We start from the raw sequence: 21,690 nt of genomic DNA, 5'->3' as shown, positions 1-21,690 counted from the left end.
AACAGGGAGAGGCTGAACACGTGCTTAAATACAGGAATCGGCGCGCACGAACCGGAAGTGAAATGAAATAGAGCACAAAGAGTTCACAGCGAAAGCACGCACGCACGTGCAAGCACGCACGTCTGACCGAGAACAATGCAACAGGTGCGGAAATCATCGGCGCGCACAAACCGAAAGGGAAACTGGCTTGTTCGTATACCGAGTGTGTGGTCGTGAACTGAGGCAAAAGTTTGGCGAACGTTTTGGTTGTAAACCGAGTTGTACGTGTACCGAGACATTCGTGAACCAAGGTTCCACTGTATTAGTTTATAGGTTTATAGCTTCATTACTGTCACATGTACAGAGTACAGTAAATTTCTTACTTCTGTGGGCTAAGCAACATGCTAATCTCTAGCATCATGACTGAGAATTTCTACCTAATCATGAAACTATTGTTTTCCTTATCTAAAATAACAAACTTTATTATATTTCAGTCAGGGTCTCTTCCCATGCTCAAGTGTGCTTTTACTTAATCTTTTTGTTGTCATTTAAATATTTTTGGTAATGATAATATTTTATTTATTGAATACTGCACTGTGCATTAATTATTTTCAGTTTATGTCATTAATGTATGTTTTAGATCTCAGCCCTCTCACCTGTAATTGGAGCCTTATGAGGCAAGGTTACATAATGATACAACTGCGGAACTGGCACCAGTAGTTTTTAGGAATCTGACTCTTTTTGATATTTAGATTTCCCAGCTTTGACACCTGCTTTCATTTAAAGATTCAGTTTATGACTTGAGAATTTTTATTTTTGTTTCATTTTAGGTTTTTATCTTTTTTGTTCCTACCTTGCTTTTATTGTTTCATCCATTTAGTAAACCTTTAAATAAAAAGGAACTTTATTTTATTTGTCTTTGGTTTTACGGCTTTCCTCTCCTCCTTTCTGACCCATTTTTGTGCCTGTGCAGGCCGCAGACTTGCCTTTTGAATTTGGGACTAGGCTGTTGAGACGGGAAGGTCTTATAAATATTTACACTTGATGTGTACATATATATATATTTTTCACTATTTTCAACCATGCTCTGGGCTGTCCTCACTTTTTCTTGGGTGGGGGCTGAATTCTGTTTTTTTAGGTTTTGTCTTTTGATTTGCTTTCTGTTTTAGCTTTGATTGTATGCAGTGCTATTTTCTTGAAATAAAAATAATCAAATTTTATTTAAAATTAAGTCATGGTTGGTTTCTTTATGGTTCTAGGCAGATAATAAAATGTCCACAGTTCTTACACTATCAGAATTAGCGTTGTTGAGGGCTCCTTAGGTATCATGTTTTGTGCAACTGTGCTCTTTGGCTTCAATTTGTAAGCCTTGTGGACTTTTTTGTAGTCAGGATTTCATTATACAGATAAATATTTCTGATATATATGATATAAACAAGTTATGATTAGGTATAAAAACACAAAACTCAAGAAACACAAAGCTAGAAGAAACTACAAGAAAGGAAACAGAGGAAACAAAAACAAAAAAATACTCCTACATCCAACACCATCTTCCTGTGAGTGCTGTAAACTAGTTGAGGCTTGTTGCATTTTGACCAATTTAACTTGTTTGGCTTTTTTGGGTTTAGACATTTAGCTTTGATATTTAGGTTTTTGATTTTTGGATTTCAGGACTGTGACTAATAAGGTAATTTTGTTGTAACGTTGATTATAGAATTTCAGCTTTCAACTCTTCTTTCCAGTTTTGAATTATTAGTTAATAATTTTTCATTTTAAGATAAGAATTTTGAACTTTGTATTTTGAAATCATTTAAAATAAATTAATTTAATTATAGAAGTTGGGCAAGTTTTTTTCGGTTTTAGGCCTTTTTGAGGGAAAAAAAAACTAAAATAATTATTTTGATTTAAAAGGGGAATAAAGCAAAAAAACATGGGCGCAGGAACAATGTAAGAACTGCACACAGATAATTATTCAATCAGAACACTCCAGGACTATGCAGAGGAAAGACTGCAACATTTGAACAAGGTCCACTGTGCCAAACAATACTCAAACTAGTGAAATATATTCGAAATATTAAAAACAGCTAAAAAGTATAGTTTGTCTACAATTTTTTTAACTTAACAGTAAGATACAAACTTGAGAATGCAAAAAGGTCTTAAATTTTTTTCTGTGTGCATTTATTTTTATATAATGTAGCATTTCAGCATTATAATTTAATAGTATGTCATTTTGTTTTATCTTCTAGGTCTATATTGAGTTGTGCTTTTCTGTGGCAGTGCAATTTACAAGAATATATTACATTGGACAGAACTGATTTGGAAACACACATTTAACGTAAACCAAGATTATTAAGATTATCATTTTTTTATTGTCACATATTTACAGTGTTCTTATATTAGTATGTTCCTTAACATCATGTCTCCAAAACAGTATACTCACCCGATAGCTTTATCAAACTTTTTCTTTTCCCACTCAAGCTTGTCCATCTTACTAGAAAAATGTAAAACAAAATATTACTACACTAGACTTTTGATAACATAAAGGTATCACTTTCAAGGATACTTTTCTGTCACATATCTCAAATACTAAGTAAGGGTGCCATGCACACAATACACTATTGGGCTGCATGTAATCAGAAGAGACTTTATTTAAAGGCATGTCACTGTATAAAATGGCAAACACTTCCTGAGAAAATGACAGAATGAATAGAAGGTCTTGGATAAAACTTAGTTCAGAATAAATGCTACACTGGACAAAGCAGGGATGTCCAAATAGCAAAATATGTTCAGTATAATCAATGCAGCTTTTAAAATGTGTACTTGTGTTCTTTCTGAGCAATATTAAGGGAAAGTGAACTAATATTCACTTTACCATACAACAAAAACTGATGTGAGTAATGACAATGCTCAATGAAATATAAAAAAAAACCCTAAACTTGTCTATAAATGGTGCTTAATTATCTATAAATGTTTTTTAGATTTAACATGATTTGGTTTTCTTATTATTTAATTCATTATATGTTTAACATTTATTTTCAACCGATTAGTAAGTCAACATACCTGTTTTTATCAAATAGCTGAAAGTGTTTTTGTCCAATTTTAATTTTTTATATAGATGGATTTTTTGGTTAATTTTATTCATGTACTTTTGATTTTCTTGGCTAGTACTGTGATGTTTTCCTTTATATCTTTGATTTATACTTGTATAGTTTTGACTAATCTTTTCTTTTTGCTTGCATTTTTCAGATGTTAAAAGTTGTAGAACTGGGACTTCATGAATTTTCATCTACTTAACATTAACAGACACATGTCAAAGAATCCAGACAACAAATGTTAGATAAACTAAACATACCATGTATATACACTTAGGCATATAACTACATTCTCTAAAAGATTTTAAGTGACTACTATGTCACTTCCCTTGTGCAATTCAGTACACTCATGTCTTATATAAAAGACAACACAATTGATAGATGATTTTAACAAATACAACAAGCATTGACAAAATATTTGTACCATGATGTTAAGCTGGAAAAAAATCCACCAAAGCCCCTCTTTCACAGACTTATGTTCATCATTAAAGATTACCCTAAATATTGTGATATATCACTTGCTCAGCAGTTTATAACAAAGTATTCCAGGAATGCAACACACTTGCCACTTGAAAGAAAACATAGCTGGGTGCAATCTTTGAAAAAGAAAAAAAACAATTGGTAGTTTGTAGAGTATTCACCAAACATATGGTATGCAATGGTGCACTTTAGAGGAGTAGAATTAAGACCTTCTGCATGCTTGTGGTTTATAGGTGAGAGAAAGGCTAAACAAAAAATTGATAAAGATTTACGTTAAGAAAACACACATAGGCCATTGAGAGACCAATCCTGGAATACAAGTCCTCTTGTGAAAGACCACCTAGCACCATTGCTGTTTGCCTATCTGACAAAGATTGGAGTGGAGGATGCAGTTATCTATTTGCATATGTCTGAGCTAAGCCAAGGCTCCACAAGGCTTATTCCCATCTGGTGAAAGCTGTGTGGATTATGTTTTTTGGATTTCCTCAGTTCCTTCATTCCATGTAGCCATCCCTGTTTAGGGGTAAGCTTAGACATATACAGGCAGAAGAGCCTATGGTGTCCTGGATAATGGACTATCTGTATATATATATGAGCAGAACTGAAGTACCACAAAGAACAGTCATGTTTCCTTGTCTCTTCACTCTTTACCCCTCAGACTATATGTATAATATCAAGTCATGCCACTTATGGAAATTCTCTGATTCTGCAATAACAGGGTTATAGAAAAGGATGATGAGCCAGAGTTTAGGGGTCAGGTGGAGAACTTTGTTTCTTGGTATAGAATGAACTTTCTAAAACTTAAAATCAGCAAAACCAAGGGAACTGATTATTGACTTCTGCTGCAACAAACAGCCTCTATGTCTGGTCACTATTCAAGGAGTAAATGTGAAGATGGTACACTGCTACAAGTATTTGAGAGTCCATATCTATGACAAGTTGGACTGGTCTCATATCACAGAAGAACTGTATAAAAAAGGGCATAGCAAAATGTTTTCTTCTTAGAAGACAGTCCTCCTTTAATGTGGGTAGTGACATCCTTTATATGTTTTACAACTCTGTGATCCCCTACACTGTGGTGTGCTGGACAGGTAACATCACTTCATGAGATGCCGTCTGTATCAAGAAGTTAATTAAAAGGGACGCTAAGTTACTGGACATTCTCTCAATATGCTGCAGGTAGCAGCAGAAGAAAGAATGAAAACAAAACTCAGCACTGTTGTGAACAATGCTACAGATATTATTGAATAGTTTCAACCAATTAATTATTCTGCAGATGTGTATCAAGAAATACTAGAAAACATAAAGCAAAAATCAACAGAGAACAAAACAACAGACTACTGCCCCTTTGGCCTCAAATATACAGATCTTGATCACTAGTAGGGTGGCATGTGTGTTTATTCTATACAATATTCCACATCAGCCAGTCATGTCCTCACCTTCTCTCCCAATAAAACACTTCTGAGGTCAGGGTAGTCCCATATATTCTCCATGGAAAATAGAACCTGGAGCCACAGTGGCTTAAGGTTTTTGGTATATAGCCATGTTCTTGTTTAGTAACCAATTACTGCAGCTAATGCACCATATACCTTTTGCCTTGGTTTTAACTAGCTTGCTTTTTCAAGATTCAAAACCCTTAATTGTTTCTTTTTTTCCTTAACCAGCAGCAGTGAGATGCAAAGCAAACCAATAAATTACCTGATAACTAGTGATCTCAAACTCAGTTCTATGAGGGTCAACATTTCCACCCCCACCAATTTCTTAATTTGAAGCAACTTCTTGCTGCTAATAAAATAATTCAATGAGTTGTTAATGCTTTCACTGTGGCACACCAGACATTTCCTAAACTGTTGATTTTCTCTTTTTATAGAGCACCATGAAAACACTTTGTGGACCAGAACACATCGCTATTTTTGACCTTCACTTTTTTATTTTCCAATGTCTGCCATTTCCTTCATGACCTCACATGCTGGTTGTTGTAGGGGCCAAAAATCCCTACCCACTGCTTTGTCACCTGCCCTGTATTGTCCAGGGGCAGAATTACATGCTTTCACAGTGGCAACATATCTTTCAAGCAAATTCTGGAAATTGTCTGTTGTAGTGGTGCCTGTGGTACCACACTGGCATCTACAGGGCTTTTCCAGTTGTCAATTGGGCTCTTTCTCATGCCTGGATATCTTTAATAGCAACTGCTCCTTCCTTGTATCATCTTGCTGGTGCCTTTAGTCCTGGCAACCTCCTTTCAGTTAGTTAGGCACAACCTCATAAATAACTTAAAAACCTTTCATGCTACACTTGAATATTCTTTGAGAAAACAAGTTGATTTACCTTTAATTAAATCAATTACAATTGTACTACTCTTAATGTGAACTCCAGAAATTAGACAGAGCAAAAGCTAAAACAAAACACAAATGTTGTGCTGTGATAATTGAGAATAGGGTTCATTTGTGCGAAAGGAAGAAATTTGGGATTTGCTTGAGTGGTTTTATTAATGTATCTATGTTTGTTGTTGTCATTAAAAATGTTATACTCCTAATAAAATCTATTATGCTCTTTTATTCATAATGATAAAAATACATGCAGAAGCCTTCACTCACCAACAAGTCAATGATATGTGAATTTGATACTCTACCTGTATTTTGGCTGAAGAGAATCATGCAATAACTGTTGAGAGGTGACACTGTCATATTCTGCAAAGTAGCTGTTAAAAATATAAGAGCAAAAAAAAAAAGAAATGATTTCATATTTAGTTACCTTCAGTACGCCCATAAGGACATGAAAAAAATAATTTTAAAGGACTCTGTGTTTCCCAACATCATTTTCTGCAGACTGTTTGAAATTTAAATTCTAGTGCTGCTACTGCGGCATTTTGTTAACTGAGCCTTCAACTTGCCATTTCACATGCTATCATTTCAAAATGCCAGTGGGAAATGTTAAGGCCTGCCATTGCCATGGTGATGGTATGTGTGAGTGTGACAAGCTTGTCAATGATGATCAGCATGTGACATGTCAAGACACAGATTTCAACTTAGCACTGGCATATTGAACAAAGAAACAAAAGAGGAAGGATTATAAGACAACAGGTTATGAATTTATTAAAAATGCACAGTTCACTAATAAGCCACATGAATACTGCCTCAAGATTAGGTGTAATGTAATTATATTCATGGCTAATACATCTTATTATTTTCATTGAAAAAATCATTTTTGCTAACCAAACTTAGTATCCTGTGAAATAACGTTACTGTACCTGCACTTCTTGAAACTTTTTGTAACGTAACATTCTCAAACCCACAAAATCCAATTCATTGTTATAGTGGAGTGGATTCTCCAGTGAAAACATCAGATGTAAAGCTGAAAACGTGCTGAACACCACTTTGATACAAGGAAGACACAATCAATTCATTCATACAGGTCAATCTAGAATTGCTCATTTAACTAGTAAGCAAGTATATGGAAACCAGAGTACTCAAAATTAACACAGACAGAAATTGGGCAAAGTCCACACAGAAAGCAACCAGATACAGTAAGTGAAACAGGAGCAGCAACCACTGGCCTACTGTGCTGCTCTCACTACAAATATTTTCACACCTAAGTGTTAGTGAACATCCCTGAAATGTGGATGGAAATCAATATGATAAAACAAACACATGCAAGCGAAAAACATGTAAACTACGCAAAGAGACATCTCTGCTCAAGTTTATCAAATTTAGGATGCAATAACTGTGTGGTAAGATCAAACAGCTTTATTTTAAATGTTTTGTATTCACAGCAAAATGCCCGTTTGTTTATATGTAGGTGTGAAATCCAAGGCATGGAAAGATTCCTTGAGGAATCTACATTTCACATCATTAGCATATACCTGCTATTATTATGTGGATTAAACATGTTAGTACATTAGAAAAATGTAGATATTGTGATGGACAATATGCAGAGGCGGGCATCCTAGCCGGGATTGAGGGTGGTTCCTTAACCAGATGGGAATCCAGCCCTATGCCGCTCCCAGTAATGGAGCAAAGAAAACTCTTCCTTGCCCAGAATAGAGGCAGAGGATGTCAGTGCGTGGAGGAATACATGGGCATCCTGGCTGGTTTAGATCCAGGAACAATACCAAGCTGGGAGGCCCGTATAATGGAAAGACTGGGAAGAACAATAGATTTAGTATATTGCATCCCCCAGAATGTTACATGGAAGCTTCCTCCAACTGCAGTGGTGCCCCAGGTTCCCACAGGGCACTACGGGACTTGGAGTTCTTTATGTCATCCCTGTTGGATACCATGGGTGCCACCAGGGAGTGCTATGAAAATAAAAGAGCCATATGGCATGGGATTTCTGCCTAACACGGAAGTGCTTGCAGACCATGTGGGTGGAAGAGCAGAAGCACTTTCAGGTTAGCCAATATAAAAGGACTTGCTGCCCTCATCCAGGCGAGTCAGAGTCAGGTGGAAGTGGACAAAGCTCGTCTGGGAGGTGTCGAGGAGAAGAAAAGAAAGAAGAGAAACTGAGGAGAGTTGTCGTGATTGTGCTTTTGAACCTTTGTGGAAGGTAACTGTACAAATAAATCAATTCTATTTAAACAGGACTTGTCTCTGTGAAGTTGTGTCTGGGGTTTGGCATTCTCTGGTGCTCCTAGTGGTTCACAATAAGAACAAACCATTCAGTCCAACAAAACTTACCAATCCTATCCCTTATGTCTGCAAATAATCTAAATTCTGCTTTATTGTAATATTAATTTCTTTTGCTTTCTCTGTATTGCCAAGACAAGAAAGCTATATGGAAGCTCCATTAACTAAAATGCAAAAGTATCATTTTTTTCAACTTGATCTTGTATTTGGAAGGAGTTCACAGTTAAAAACATTTTTTACTGCTGCCTGCCTTCCTACTGAAAATTCATTCAAGTTCCTTTCCTACTGGACTTCATGTTCTTATTGATTAACATAGAGTAAATACACTTCACTACATTTTTCAAGGAACTGCAAATCATATAACTGCCTGATCTCTGCCTTTAAACATATGAATATCCCAGCATGTTCTGATTAGCCACTGACGAAGTGAAGCCAGTAAATGCTCTACTTACACTAAGTTATATAAACCAAGCAATCCCATTCCTCTGAAATCTGTTTTAGGGTCATCGCCTTGGAAACCAATTTCACACCACTGTTTCGTGATGCGGCCTTTAAGAGCTGTATCAGGTCGTAGAGAACTCCAGAGCTGTCAAAAAATAAAATTAAATATATTGTGGTTAACAAAGGTGCATTTTTCATTTTTCTTTAAGTGTTCCCAGCTTGTACTGAGCTCAACTGAGGGATTCCAGACTGCTTGTCAATCCACATATAGATCAGCCTCTCATTTACTTTTTTGCCAAGCTCAAGCCTTATATACTGTGCAGCTGGCTTCTGCTATGCATACAGACTTCAAGAAATACACATAAATGCACAGAACAAAAACTTTAGACTATAGGTACGTTTTACATGCCTATAATTATTTCTAATAAATCATCTCATAATATGTTAAGAACTACTGCTGAGTTATCAAGTCAATATTTTAAAAGTATTTATTTAAGCCAATCTTTTGCAAATTAAAAGTTTATAAAATTATTTTTATACTCTAAAATATCTTTTTATAACCGTTAGCTACACAGCAAGCATACACTAGAGTGTATACATTCAAAACAAAAATATAAGAATATAAGAAAACGCAAAAAATAAGGATGGGGAGCCAATTAATTTAAAACACACATGACTCTACTTATTGGATGGTATGGTGGCACTTTGCCCAACAAATATACTGGACTGACTCTTGTTCCCTGGGTACTCGGGTATATTACAAAATCTAATAGATATGCATGGTGACTTTCAGTTGGCTAAGTTTAAATTTGTGTTGATGTGTGTATAGGTATGCCCTCTATGAAAGTGTCATTCCAGAATTAATTGTCAGTCCAGAATTAACATTTGGGGCCGCTGCTACTATGACAAGCTCCAGGTATGTGCAGTTTTGTATTGGATAAACATGGTTTCAAAAATGGATGAGTGAGTGTGCTTACCTATCCCAAATGCTTAGAGAAAAAAGGATAGTTTTCCAGTGGAATATAAATAACAATGTAGAATTAAAAATTACCCACTAATTAGATCAGTGGAGAACTGCAGCATTTGAATGCCTAATGGCTGTAAACCCTGCTACATTTGGCAAATCGAGTATGCATTTCATTTCTACTCACCTTCAGCAGCATCTTTTCATGCTCTGGATTCTCAGAATCATATGATTCTCTCCGCAGCTTTTCAACTTCAACAATCAAATTTCGATATCCAATAATCTGCAAAAGGCTAGCTTGCAAAGATATTCCCAGTCTGAACAGAATGAACAATAACATTGAAAGTCAAGACAAACCATAAAAATTATAAATTTCTATAATAATATTGTCCACTTAAGTGAACAACATACAGTTAATATGTTGGCAATTTTCAATTTATCATTAGGAAAGAAACAGTTTAATACCAGACAACTGAAAAATATTACTACCCCTTGGTATGTGATGTGCCAATCCATTTCAAAGTAAATTATATTCAAAACATTGACAAAATGCAGTTTTAATAATAACCCTCTGAAAATCATTTATATGTGAAACATAATTACAGAAACTAGATCATATCTCATAAACTAATACTTTGCACACATAAAAAATAAACAACACATTTATACAAAGCAATCTGTATGTACTGGTTTACCATCTGTTTTAAAATAAAGGCACATATTAGGTATACATAATCCCATGTGGAATGATTTTAGAACATAGAAATGTGACCAAAATTTTAATATATGACCTTTTGTCTTCTAATCAATATGAGTGAATGATTACTAACAATCAAACACTTGTGCATGCCACCCTTTGCTCTGTCCAATGCAACTGGCTTTTTCTAAGAGCTGTCATATAATATTTTCCAGTGTCCATTTAATTCTGCTAACATATGTTTCTCCCCTTACAAAGCCAATCTTAATAAAATGTAACTGACAGTGACAGTCTAAATAAATTGATGTGACATAAAGAAACATCCTCTGCCATACTACTGAATGCCTTAAGGTGTAACTGCAAACTGTTTGCACTTTGCAGCATCCAGAACCTCAGTTATGAATAAATGACTGCTTACAAATGAAAATATGTTTTCAAATTTGCTCTAGACTGGACAGTATGACTACAGCATTTTCTGTTAAATAGACAGGAGAATATTTTGTGCAATAATTTCGTGAACACCCCTGCAAGAACCTAGGAAGTTGCTTGAAACACCTGAATGAGTAAACTCAGCAATGATTAAAGTAATTACCATAAAGTAATTGTCAATGATTTCTAAACATAAATAACCTAGGAGGCCATGGTGACTACAGACCCTACCTCATGGGTCTAAGGCTTAAATGTCATGCCTGGTCACTGTGTGTGTAGTGTTTGTATGTATACCCAGTGCCTGCATCAGACTGCCCAAGCTGGGTGCTTTCCTTTCCTTCCAGATTCCCACTAATGTGCTTGTGAAAGAGAAAACTGACACTGTCAACTGGTGCATGATTTGGACCTATGATGCACTTGCACCCTGTCCTGTTGTTTCTTGCCTTTTGTTCAGTGCTGACGGGATAAGCTACAGCTCCCAAGGATGTTGAACTGTGTTATGCAGGTTATAAAATGTTATGATATCAAAGGCATAGTTAGATACACATTCTTTATCAATAATTTCCTGGAAGATAGGGTATTGTCATTTTGACATGATGGGCAATACAGCATCCATAGTACTGCACACCAGTGAGGTGGATGTGTGGAAAAATAGGGATAAATATGAGTATTAGTGAGGCCAAGTTTTGTTATCGACATTTTTGAAAAATGTTCCCCCAGTTTTAGTACCAGAAACGTTGCCTTTGGAGATACTAACATTCTTTTAAAACTTTTGTTCTGTACATATATTATTAGAATAAAGTGAGGATCTCTGCTGAAAGCGTACTAGTGTACAATTATGTCTATATACACTATATATGTAGTGAGCTTACCAGCTGTCATTCTCCTACTACTTCAGGTGGCAAAACCCACGTGTAGGGCAGCAACAAAATTAATGTAAAGAAAGTTGTCTAATGTATAAGGCAACATATACTGTATAAATGGCACTTAGATCCAGTAAGCAAGGCTTGGGATCAGCTACACACAGTGAAGTAGTTAACCATTGGCATTAAAGCAGACAGCTATAGAACATTAAAAATCACTGTTTGTCTAAACATAGATAAAATGTATATGCAACATAATAGACAGGTAAGAATATCAAAAATATAATTTACAGGGAAAAATCACCAAATGCATTTGGTTGGACCACTATGTAACAGAATGAAGAATTCCTTGAATCTTAGGACATAAAAAAACACCTCAGTCACTAAACTAATGTAAGTATTCATGGGAAATCTCACCCATGTAAATGCGGGCTGCCTCTAGGTAAAATACAGTGGGGAGCTGAGTTTGCTTGAGACAAAGTAAAAAAAAAAAAACACTGTTAGGTATCAATTTGTATTTAAAATATGTCATTCTGTTGCATTATCAGTGCTTAAGAATTGTCAAGAAGCAAGTATCTTTTTAACAGCTATCTGTGATTATTTTATGACATATATCTTCCTCGGTCACATCAGTATTTCACAAAAGCCTGACTTATCAAAAATTGACTAGTCCCTTACTGAGGATTGGTATCTGGGTTAATCCTTTTCAACTTCATGATATCCTCTGTAGTTTTCTCGACAGCATCTGGATGGGCACTTACTGCCTTCTGCAACAGCTGTATACAAAAAAAAAAGCATATGACATTTACCATGTATTCATATATTTAGGAAATGTTTATCTGATGGACTGGTGTCCTTACCAGAGTTGTTTCCTGTCTTGCACTGGATGGTGACTGAATAGGCTGCAACCATGATTTGGATTAAGTGGCACTGAGAATGTTATGTAATGTTTATTGATTCAATATTTTTTTTACTAAAAGTAACCTACAAATTATGTTTGCAAAGTACAACTGTTTAGTTATGTTTGTACTTAAACAGCACTGCCTATTTAAGATCAACCTCTCCACCCCATTCATTTGTCAAGAGTCCTTTCAAGTCAGTTCCGCGTGATTTGTGTTTCCTGTATGATAAATGCTGATTTTTCCATAAGTACCAATATAACAGTATTTTAGCATAAAATAATGTGTTTTGCACTTTTTGAGCATATGACTGGAATACTGACATGTGGATTATACGACACAATAATGTGAGATTACTTTTCACATCTGGGAATCAACATTCAGTAATGTCAATAGCAATATTAGGAGAAAAGTTTTCAAGGTGAAAACATATTCCTTCCGAAAATGCCATGGATGTGTTATTTTACAGTATGTGCATCCTCAAGACATGGATCTATTTTCGATAACACTCCTGCCTTAAAATATTGATGTATTCGATAACTTAAAGCTTTTGTTTTACTATTTGGACTTGTGACGACCCTTGATTACCATTTTAAATTACAAAAAGGCATGATATACATTTTTTTAATTTATACAAAATACATCACATTAGAACACAATAGCATGTAGTAAATGAATGAAAATGAAACATACAGGTAAATAAATGAATAGGTAAAGGGTAGATAAAATGATAGTTTAAAAGTTATATGTATGTATACCTTGAATATAATCAAAACATTTTGATTTGAAAATACCAAACTTGTCCTTTAATGGCTGATATTTGTGACTTGCCTTTGCCAACATTGCTTAAACTTGAGACAAGACTTGAAGGTGAATATTAATCATCTTGTAATACTGGAAGCAGCACTGTACTGACAAACAACTTTTCACAAGGTTAAAAGATATTTATATTTAACAACAAAATGCAAATATTTAAACACATCAAGATAAGCCATATTTATTATTCCAGAAGTATAAAAACGTTCAAAACTGACAAGAAAAACTGAACATCTCATAAACTATTACATTTTTTGGCCAAAAATCGTTCACTGACCTATGAAACTGGTTTGGCAAATTCCTTAATAGTTCCTTTTTTATTTTAACTATTCATGTAAAAATTGTATAACAATGAATGAATCAAATCTCAGGCTTTCTTTTATTGGAGGTGATTGCTATACTAACGTGAACATGATATTTACATAAACATTAAGAAAATATTAATGATAAATAAGTGTTTTGATTGATTTAATAAATATGGAACATTCTGTGGAATCATAGAATAGTACGGTATATGAATACATTTGAAATGATATTAAAATCTGTTTGTATGAGAACATCAACAAACTGAAAACGCATTAACAAAATTTGAGTCTCAGAGAAATGTATTTTCCACCTGTAAGTATGATATGTATTAGAGTTTATGTAAGTTTGCACTGTCAACACCTTAGTAACTAAAAACATAAAATGTAACATTCTATTGTTATTTTAAAATTAAAGCTTTTTGCTTTTAAGTAATCAGTAGAATGACAGATGCAGGCAAAACTGTCCACTTTAATCACTAGGCAACTCAGCTGCTCTACTTTAACTGAGTGATGGATGTTAGAAAAGGTGCAGTAATTGCAAGATGTCAGAAGCAGGCTGATCCATTACTGTTTCAGTTTGTCAGAAGAATGTTTATTTTTGTAAGGCGTATTTTTGCTGAGTACTCTAGCCCAAACTATTACAAAGCCTTTCACAGTATGCCTAGAACAATGGCACACCCAATGGATCAGTAGCATTAAAGGCGTTCTTCAAAAAGCACCTTCACTCTCATAGTCCCATTGTTATGTCCAATTCACAGTTCCATGCATAAGATGATTAATGACTAATTCAATACTTTAATTTAGTCGTGTTTTAACTGAGAGAGTGTACAATCCATCCATCCATCCATCCATCATCCAACCTTCTATATCCTAACTACAGGGTCACGTGGGTCTGCTGGAGCCAATCCCAACAAACACAGGGCGCAAGGCAGGAAACAAACCCTGGGCAGGGCGCCAGCCCACCGCAGGCGAGTGTACAAGAGTGTTCATGATTATTATTATTATTAATTATTGTTATTATTAATGTTTTTTTATTTTAATTAATTTAATGCTATCAAAACACCTGAACAAACTTACCTCATTTTTAGAGAAGCGAAGAGAAGACTCTGTTAAAGCAAAATAGAATAAAAAATTTTGGTTCAGACTGTAAACAGTTTTGTTTCATTTTACATCACCTTTAATAATATTTGAAACATTGAGTTTGTACCATTCTACTATGCAAACAAAGTTCACTAACATAACAACCAAAAGTAATTTTAATAAAATAATTAGAAATTTGCAAGCAGCTTTCAGCAGGGACTATGCATTTTATGTTCATAATAAAAGATTGATATCTGTGTTAAAAGTATGTAATGTGCACAGATGAATATTTATTTATACACAGTTCAGAGAAAGAACAAATGTTCAAAAGATATTTCAAAATAAATTAATCAATTTAAACCTTTAATACCATTAAAACATTAAATACACAAAGTGCATAATACACATTACAAAACATGTTCCATAAAAAAACCTTTACGAGTAAGTTATTAATGTTAAGATAGAAAAATCAACAACAAAATGTTTCTAATTCATAAATTACAATGAATTCAATTATGTGTTCATGTCACATAAAATCTATTAAGTCTAAAAGCAAGTACCTTTTTAGACCAGTTGTAGAAAGTAAACTCATCAGCAATAAAGTGTGACTAATTATATTGTATATATTCTAAACATATATGTATATACTGTATATGTAATAAAATACATTGACATTTTTTCTAAATACTTTGATTAACAAAGATACAACACTGTTTTAATGTATTTTTTGCTCTGACTTGTATTTTTGTGTGCTTGTAAAGATGCAGTCTAATAGTGAAAGGCGACATACAAAAAAACTTCCAAGTTTTACCATATTTTGAAATAAAAAAATAAATAAGTGGAACAATAGGGAATAGCTATATGAAAAGAAGTCAGGGATTAGGTAAGGGAATGTCAGTGAGCCTCTGTGAAATTACCTGCCTTATTAGGTGCACAACAACTAACTGACCATCTAAACTATCTTACTTAATGTCCTGCTGGAATCCTCTGAGGCTGGATGAAACTTTATTTGGCAGTTGCTTTCATAACAAGCTTATCAATGGCAAAAAGGAATGTGTCACGTATTGGTAAAGAGCTTAAAAGATACTGTATAGTGTACCTACAAATAGTGTAACTGCTGAGTACTTAAAGAGTAATTTCAAATAAGACTTCTGCAATAAATAACAGATAAAGTATATGGTAAACCTCTTTTATAAGTTAGGATTAAAAAATCACCAATGAATACAAAAGAAACGTAATACAGACAAATAACAGTGGTACATGACTCCTACAGTCATTATGGTATTAGTACAAAGTGGTAACTGTAATTTAATTCTTCTGTAAATGTTGGAGCAGCAGTGAATGTACAAATAAGAAAATCTACATATGAAAGAGAGCTGCTTTTAATTTAAGGAACCTCAAAACATACAGAGAGCTAAGAATATATACGTGCATTTTAATTAGTTTGGTATATTCCATTCTAAAATATGTAAAGAAAACAACTGTAATATGTACCGTAGCCAAAGCTCTTATATACAACAAAGTATTCAAAATGAATAATTATGGCATTTTGTTAAAATGTATTGTATTCTAAGTAGTAGTTAAATTTAAATAGTTCTGAGAGAGAAAGGACTTTACCAATCTTTAGTGTTCTACGTGCCCCTGGTTTATTAGAGTAACAAATTCGTTGAAGTTCACATCGTCCAGTCACCTTCCTCAGGACAAACTTCAGACACCGCCAAAGGCATTTACAATAGAAGAAGAGGAAAAACTGAACCAGTGTCCTAAAAAACACATACACATTAAAGGGAGTGAATGTGTCTTCCTTTCATTTATCAAATTTTCAGTGTTTTTGTAGTAAAAGAACAATCTTTGACACAGCAACTTGTATCATTATTCTTACAGTATTTTCCATAATAGCAAACCTGCATCAAATTTTAGATAGATAGATAGATAGATAGATAGATAGATAGATAGATAGATAGATAGATAGATAGATAGATAGATAGATAGATAGATAGATAGATAGATAGATAGATAGATAGATAGATAGATAGATAGATAGATAGATAGATAGATTATTCACATACCATATATCCTGAAGCTTTGCAAGATTTTTTCTATTTTCAAATAACCTTCTAAAAAATATATTTGCATTTTGGATCCCACCTCCAGTGCTCTTATTTCTGTGGGTTTTCCACATTGATAAAAGTAATTAAACTAACATTATTCCTGGTTCATTTTGTAATTTTCACAACAAACACAAACACCATCCCATTATATGGTACCCCAAGTCCTTATTTCATTCTCTCTAAAATACTAAAAAAGATTAGAGTCTTTCAAAATGCAAGAAAAATGAAAAAACGTTTCTTCTAAGTCACAAAAAGAACAGCAGTCAGAAAGCCCCGGACATATAATTGCTAAGAATGTTTTTCTATTTCTAGTGAAATTAAGAACAACATTTTCAGACAGTCCAGTAGTAGTACCAGCAAGATTACACAACAAAGGCTGTTCTTAAACCCTAAATTTGGAAAGGTCTCTTTTAACTCATAATAGTTCCCATATTTGCAGAAGGCTTTTATAGAACTCTGGCACTTGTAAGTTCTGACCTTGTATAGATGATGTCATGTTAAACTTTTCCTAAGTCTCATTTGCTTAGCCTGTTTTAAAAAAAAGTATGGCTAAATTCATCCCTGGTCTCTGTTCTAAGGGGTACAATAGTTTCTGAATTGTCAGAAGTCAGCAATCCTACTTTTAATATCTATAAAGCCTTATCCACACTGATCTAGTGGCAAGAATGCAACAATCCTCCTCAATCAATGAATACCATCACAGGAAATAATAATAATGCCTCTTGTATCTGGTGATCAAACTGAAGTGAGTGCTGCAGACAAACATATTTGTGCTACAAACTAAATCTCACCATCATTTATCCTTTGTAAGATAACAGACAAAGGCTCAACTTCCACCTAGTAAGCCGAACTGTGACTTTCTTCATCATGCCATTCCAGTTCTTTTGGACATATTTTCAAAGATTTACTACTAAATATGGGAACCCCTCAGCACTGCACTGAAGACCCATTACCAGATGAGGAAGATTGCATCTCGCCCTGATCCCAACTAGCACTGCACTTTTTTCCAATTAATTTTAGAAGATTAATTGTTTTTATAATTCTGCTGACACTTCATTCAGATCATTTTGATTTGTGACAATTACAGTAGTATAATCTGCATAGACGGCGACTTTCACAGGGTTCATTTTGCACTTTTCTTAGTTGTACCTAGAATGAATCAAAGGCCAGAGCATACGGCATTCTTTACAATGAGCAGCCTTGTCTGACTCCTCTTCGTACGTTAGAAGTCAAACACAAGCCACCATTGATCATAACAATGCCAGTACTGTCACTTTATAGTAACTGAATGCATTTAATAAATTGTTCCCTGAACCCAAAAGTCTTCATTGGATTTCATAAAAAGGAATGGCTAACCCTATCAAAACCTTCTCCTGGTCAATGAAAATAAAATATCTCGAATTAAAAAAATGTTATAAATTGATCTGGAAAGTTTGCATTAGCTTTGATCTGGATGCACCCTTTTCCCTAAGACTTTAGCCATTCTATTAGTCAAGGCTTTGGAGAGGATTTTATAATTGGAACATAAGAAAGACACCAGCCATCAGTTCTACTATGACATTAATCTCCTTTCTTTGGTAGACGTGTGATTATTACTCTTCTGCAGCTTTGAGGTAACACACCAGTTTTGAATACTTCTAACAAGTTCCAGCCAATGACACACAAATCTCCTTATAAAACTCAACTGAAATGCCACTAATTCTGGGGACCTTCCCATTGTTCAGCTCTGTCAAGTTCTGTTATGGTCACCTTGCTGTTCAACTCTATAACGTCTGCTTTGGGATGCAGTGGTAAGTCTTGATGAAAGGACCATTGGTCTTCACTACCACCATCGTCCTCTGCAGTAAACAGCTTTTCATAAAAATCATGAACCACCTTCCATATCTCACTGTGCTCCTGTGTTCCTCCAATATTTGATTTTCTTATGCAACATAAGATTTTCTTTTGTAAGTTCTTTTTCTCAATCCATAAAAAGTATGGTGTTGACGCATCCATCTCAGCTAACTACTGAAGTCAAGTGCTCACTAAAGCCAGTGGGGCAGATTTATCTATCAGGATTTATTAGGTTTAGACTATTTCCTCAGTTGACTCATTAGATTTGTGAGCCTCAAAAACTCTTTTATAGTAAAAAGTACTTTAGTTGCCTTTTTTCTTCCTCAACCTGTAGGCTGATAATATGAAGAGGTCAATATCTACAAAAACCTTAGCCCCCTAACCTCACCCAACTCCCTTTTAACTGTCAGTTGTCACCAGAAACTGCTCCATACTGTGGTAGCTATATCCCCCTCTGGCTTTTAACTCCAAGGAATCCAAGACAACAGAACAACCGGAGGCGTTACCATTGTCCTGCTCCCCATCGCGCACCCCAGCAGAAATATCTCTGGCCATCTCAGCAAGGATGCCGGAACTCCCTGACTAATATGAGGGTCATCAGTCGGATCCCTGCCTGTCGCCTCTGAGCCCTGGCTCATACTGATTTTGTTTCCATCCTTGTTCTTCTGTTTTACCTCTACTGAACAGGACATTTAAATCCCCCTTTTCCTCAGATTTGTTAATGTCCCTTTCGTCCATTTCAATTTCTCCCCATACACTCTCAACTGCCGCCGAGGTCTGAGCTGAAGTTTCACTCCATTTACGTACCTCCTTTATGTTGTAATTCAGTCACCTGATCTACAAACTCTGTTATATTCATATTTATATCAACTCTTTCATCTTTAAATATGTCTGTAATATCAGCCACTACTGAATGATTCTGTAGTTCATCTCCTTCTTTTTCTCCCATCCTCATGGTCATTTTTCCTGTTCTCTCATTTTCTTTCAGGACAATTTTTAAGTAAATGTGCTTCACTACTGCAACCAAAACATTTCATTTCATTTGAAGTGATGAAAACCACCTAGTCAAACCTGTCCACTCTAGAGTTGATTGTCACATTTAAATCTTCATTCTACTTAATACCATATAGAGTACACTCCTTAAAGATAATACAAATTTTAAATTGGGCAATTTACAATCTAACAGGATAAAACAGATCTTCAAAACTAATCACCCATGATACTCCAGCTCTCATTCAATTACTGCTGGTCTTCCTTCTTCTCTAGATTTGCCCAGCTAGGGTCTCCTTGCTAACAAGCTCCCGCCCAAGTGTTGTAAAGTAGGTGTATATACTGGTGAATAACAACCGCTGACTTGCAGACAGGAAAACTAAATTTATTTTTGGTGCTTATTGAATAACTACTCCAAGTACATGGCCTTTGTAAAGCCCATGTGTGGTGATTGAAAAACTACCACTTATTATTGCTGTAAGCCTACTAGGAGGTTTCAGTGCTCATACTGTACTTTCAGGCTCTCATTAGCAAACTCTTGCAGCCTAGGTACACGTATAAGAAAACCTCTTAGCATCCTTAACCCTAAGTCTTCCCTATACTGTAAAGAAATGATAGAAGTAAAACTATGGAACAACTCATGTAAATGTGATCAAAGCAAAGCAGTGTTGCAAGCAGTGCTGAAGTCCAGATAAAGTAAAACAAAAGCGAAAGTAAAGATGAAGTAATTCAAAAGTACAGTCAAAACGAAAAAATAATAATAAAAAATCAGCACAAAAAATATGAAGAAAATATCACACAATAATTATGTAAACCAAAACTCAGGCATTGGCAGTCACAAAAAGTCACTAATCTAGAATGCAGAAAGCACAGGTTGAGATTATAGAAACAAAAGAGACAAGACAACGTCATTAAAATACAGAGTGGGGTCAATGCAGAAATTCAATCAAATATCACAATGGCAAATAAGAAACTAAAAATAACATTCCAAAGGTTTGGATATGATCACATAATATTACAAGTTCACTTGAACATTACAAGCTACATTCATACTGGTTAGATAACCTGGGTGAACCCAGAAAATGGCCATTAAACCGCTAGAGAGATACAGTATTTCCACCACAGCTACTATAGTATATTGTGTTAAAAAGTAATAACCAGCTGTGGATATAGCATAGTCTACAAGCAGGTATTCTAGTGTAAAGAAGTAATTATTAAGCAGTTATCAGGGCATATAGTATATATGTATGGTGGAATAGATAAATGTAGTGTATTACACAAAATATACTTGCTCATGCTGTACTTCTGGTCACCAACTACTTGCATTACATAAAATTCTTTCATTTCAGAATTTCTAGAAAAGCTGTACCCTACCCCAACTTATCTCCGTATCATACTGTGATCACAATCCTACGAAAGGCAACTTCTGCTACACAAATGTATAATTTCTAAATACTACAACTAAAAAAGCTGCAAGCAATATTAAATGATTATGAATCATGGCAGCCATTGTACCAATGATATTGTTAAATACCTATATCAGTTGCATTCTATGCCAATATTAAGCTACTGTACCAGCACTACTGCTACATTACTACATTGCAGAAAAGAACCTGCTTGGATCAGAAAATGGTTCCAGCACACTGTCCACGTTACTGGTCACAAAGCTTTCCATGAGACAGAAGGGGGGAATCTTGACTCATATTCATTCAGCCCTGTACACAAATAAAGTAAAATCTTCTTTGTACAGTATTTCAGTATTAAGGTTGCTTGTAGTAGAATGGCATGCCAGTGCTACCTGCCAGGTTCATATATATTGCCTATAATGTAAAAAGATCAAAGTATAAGCCAATATGGAATTTCCATAGCCTTTTTAACATACTAATGAAACAAATACAAAGAAAAGTTTGAGGAAAGGTTTATTATATTATGTACACAGAGGGCGTTTCTGTGTTGTATCTCTGCCAAAATGTCCAAAATAAAGCACTAATAATGTCCCATCATGCCAAGCACGCAATAGTTACAAATAGATTTTTTAGAGCAGAGAAAAAAATAATTCCCATGGTGCTTTGTTTGCTTCCCTTTG

At 34.8% G+C, this 21,690-nt stretch overlaps 1 protein-coding gene across 3 annotated transcripts in view; it reads right to left on the bottom strand.

Moving 5' to 3' along the window:
- Nucleotides 1-21,690, bottom strand: part of elmod1 (ELMO/CED-12 domain containing 1) — a 65,237-nt gene that overhangs the window by 26,709 nt on the left and 16,838 nt on the right. For 2 of the 3 annotated variants that reach the window (XM_051926826.1, XM_028800394.2), the window contains exons 3-9: nt 16,288-16,433; nt 14,668-14,696; nt 12,249-12,346; nt 9,769-9,898; nt 8,629-8,762; nt 6,184-6,252; nt 2,420-2,470 (exon numbers count right to left, since the gene is read on the bottom strand). In XM_051926826.1, coding sequence (XP_051782786.1) covers nt 2,420-2,470; nt 6,184-6,252; nt 8,629-8,762; nt 9,769-9,898; nt 12,249-12,346; nt 14,668-14,696; nt 16,288-16,433 — 657 coding nt within the window. The remainder of the gene's footprint in view (nt 1-2,419; nt 2,471-6,183; nt 6,253-8,628; nt 8,763-9,768; nt 9,899-12,248; nt 12,347-14,667; nt 14,697-16,287; nt 16,434-21,690) is intronic. The other variant, XM_051926827.1, reaches the window with a different exon arrangement.

The sequence above is a fragment of the Erpetoichthys calabaricus genome, chromosome 4 (genome assembly GCF_900747795.2).
Source record: "Erpetoichthys calabaricus chromosome 4, fErpCal1.3, whole genome shotgun sequence".
Classification (NCBI taxonomy): domain Eukaryota; kingdom Metazoa; phylum Chordata; class Cladistia; order Polypteriformes; family Polypteridae; genus Erpetoichthys; species Erpetoichthys calabaricus.
The sequence above is the reverse complement of the archived record's forward strand: the minus strand, read 5'-3'. Positions and strand labels throughout refer to the sequence as shown.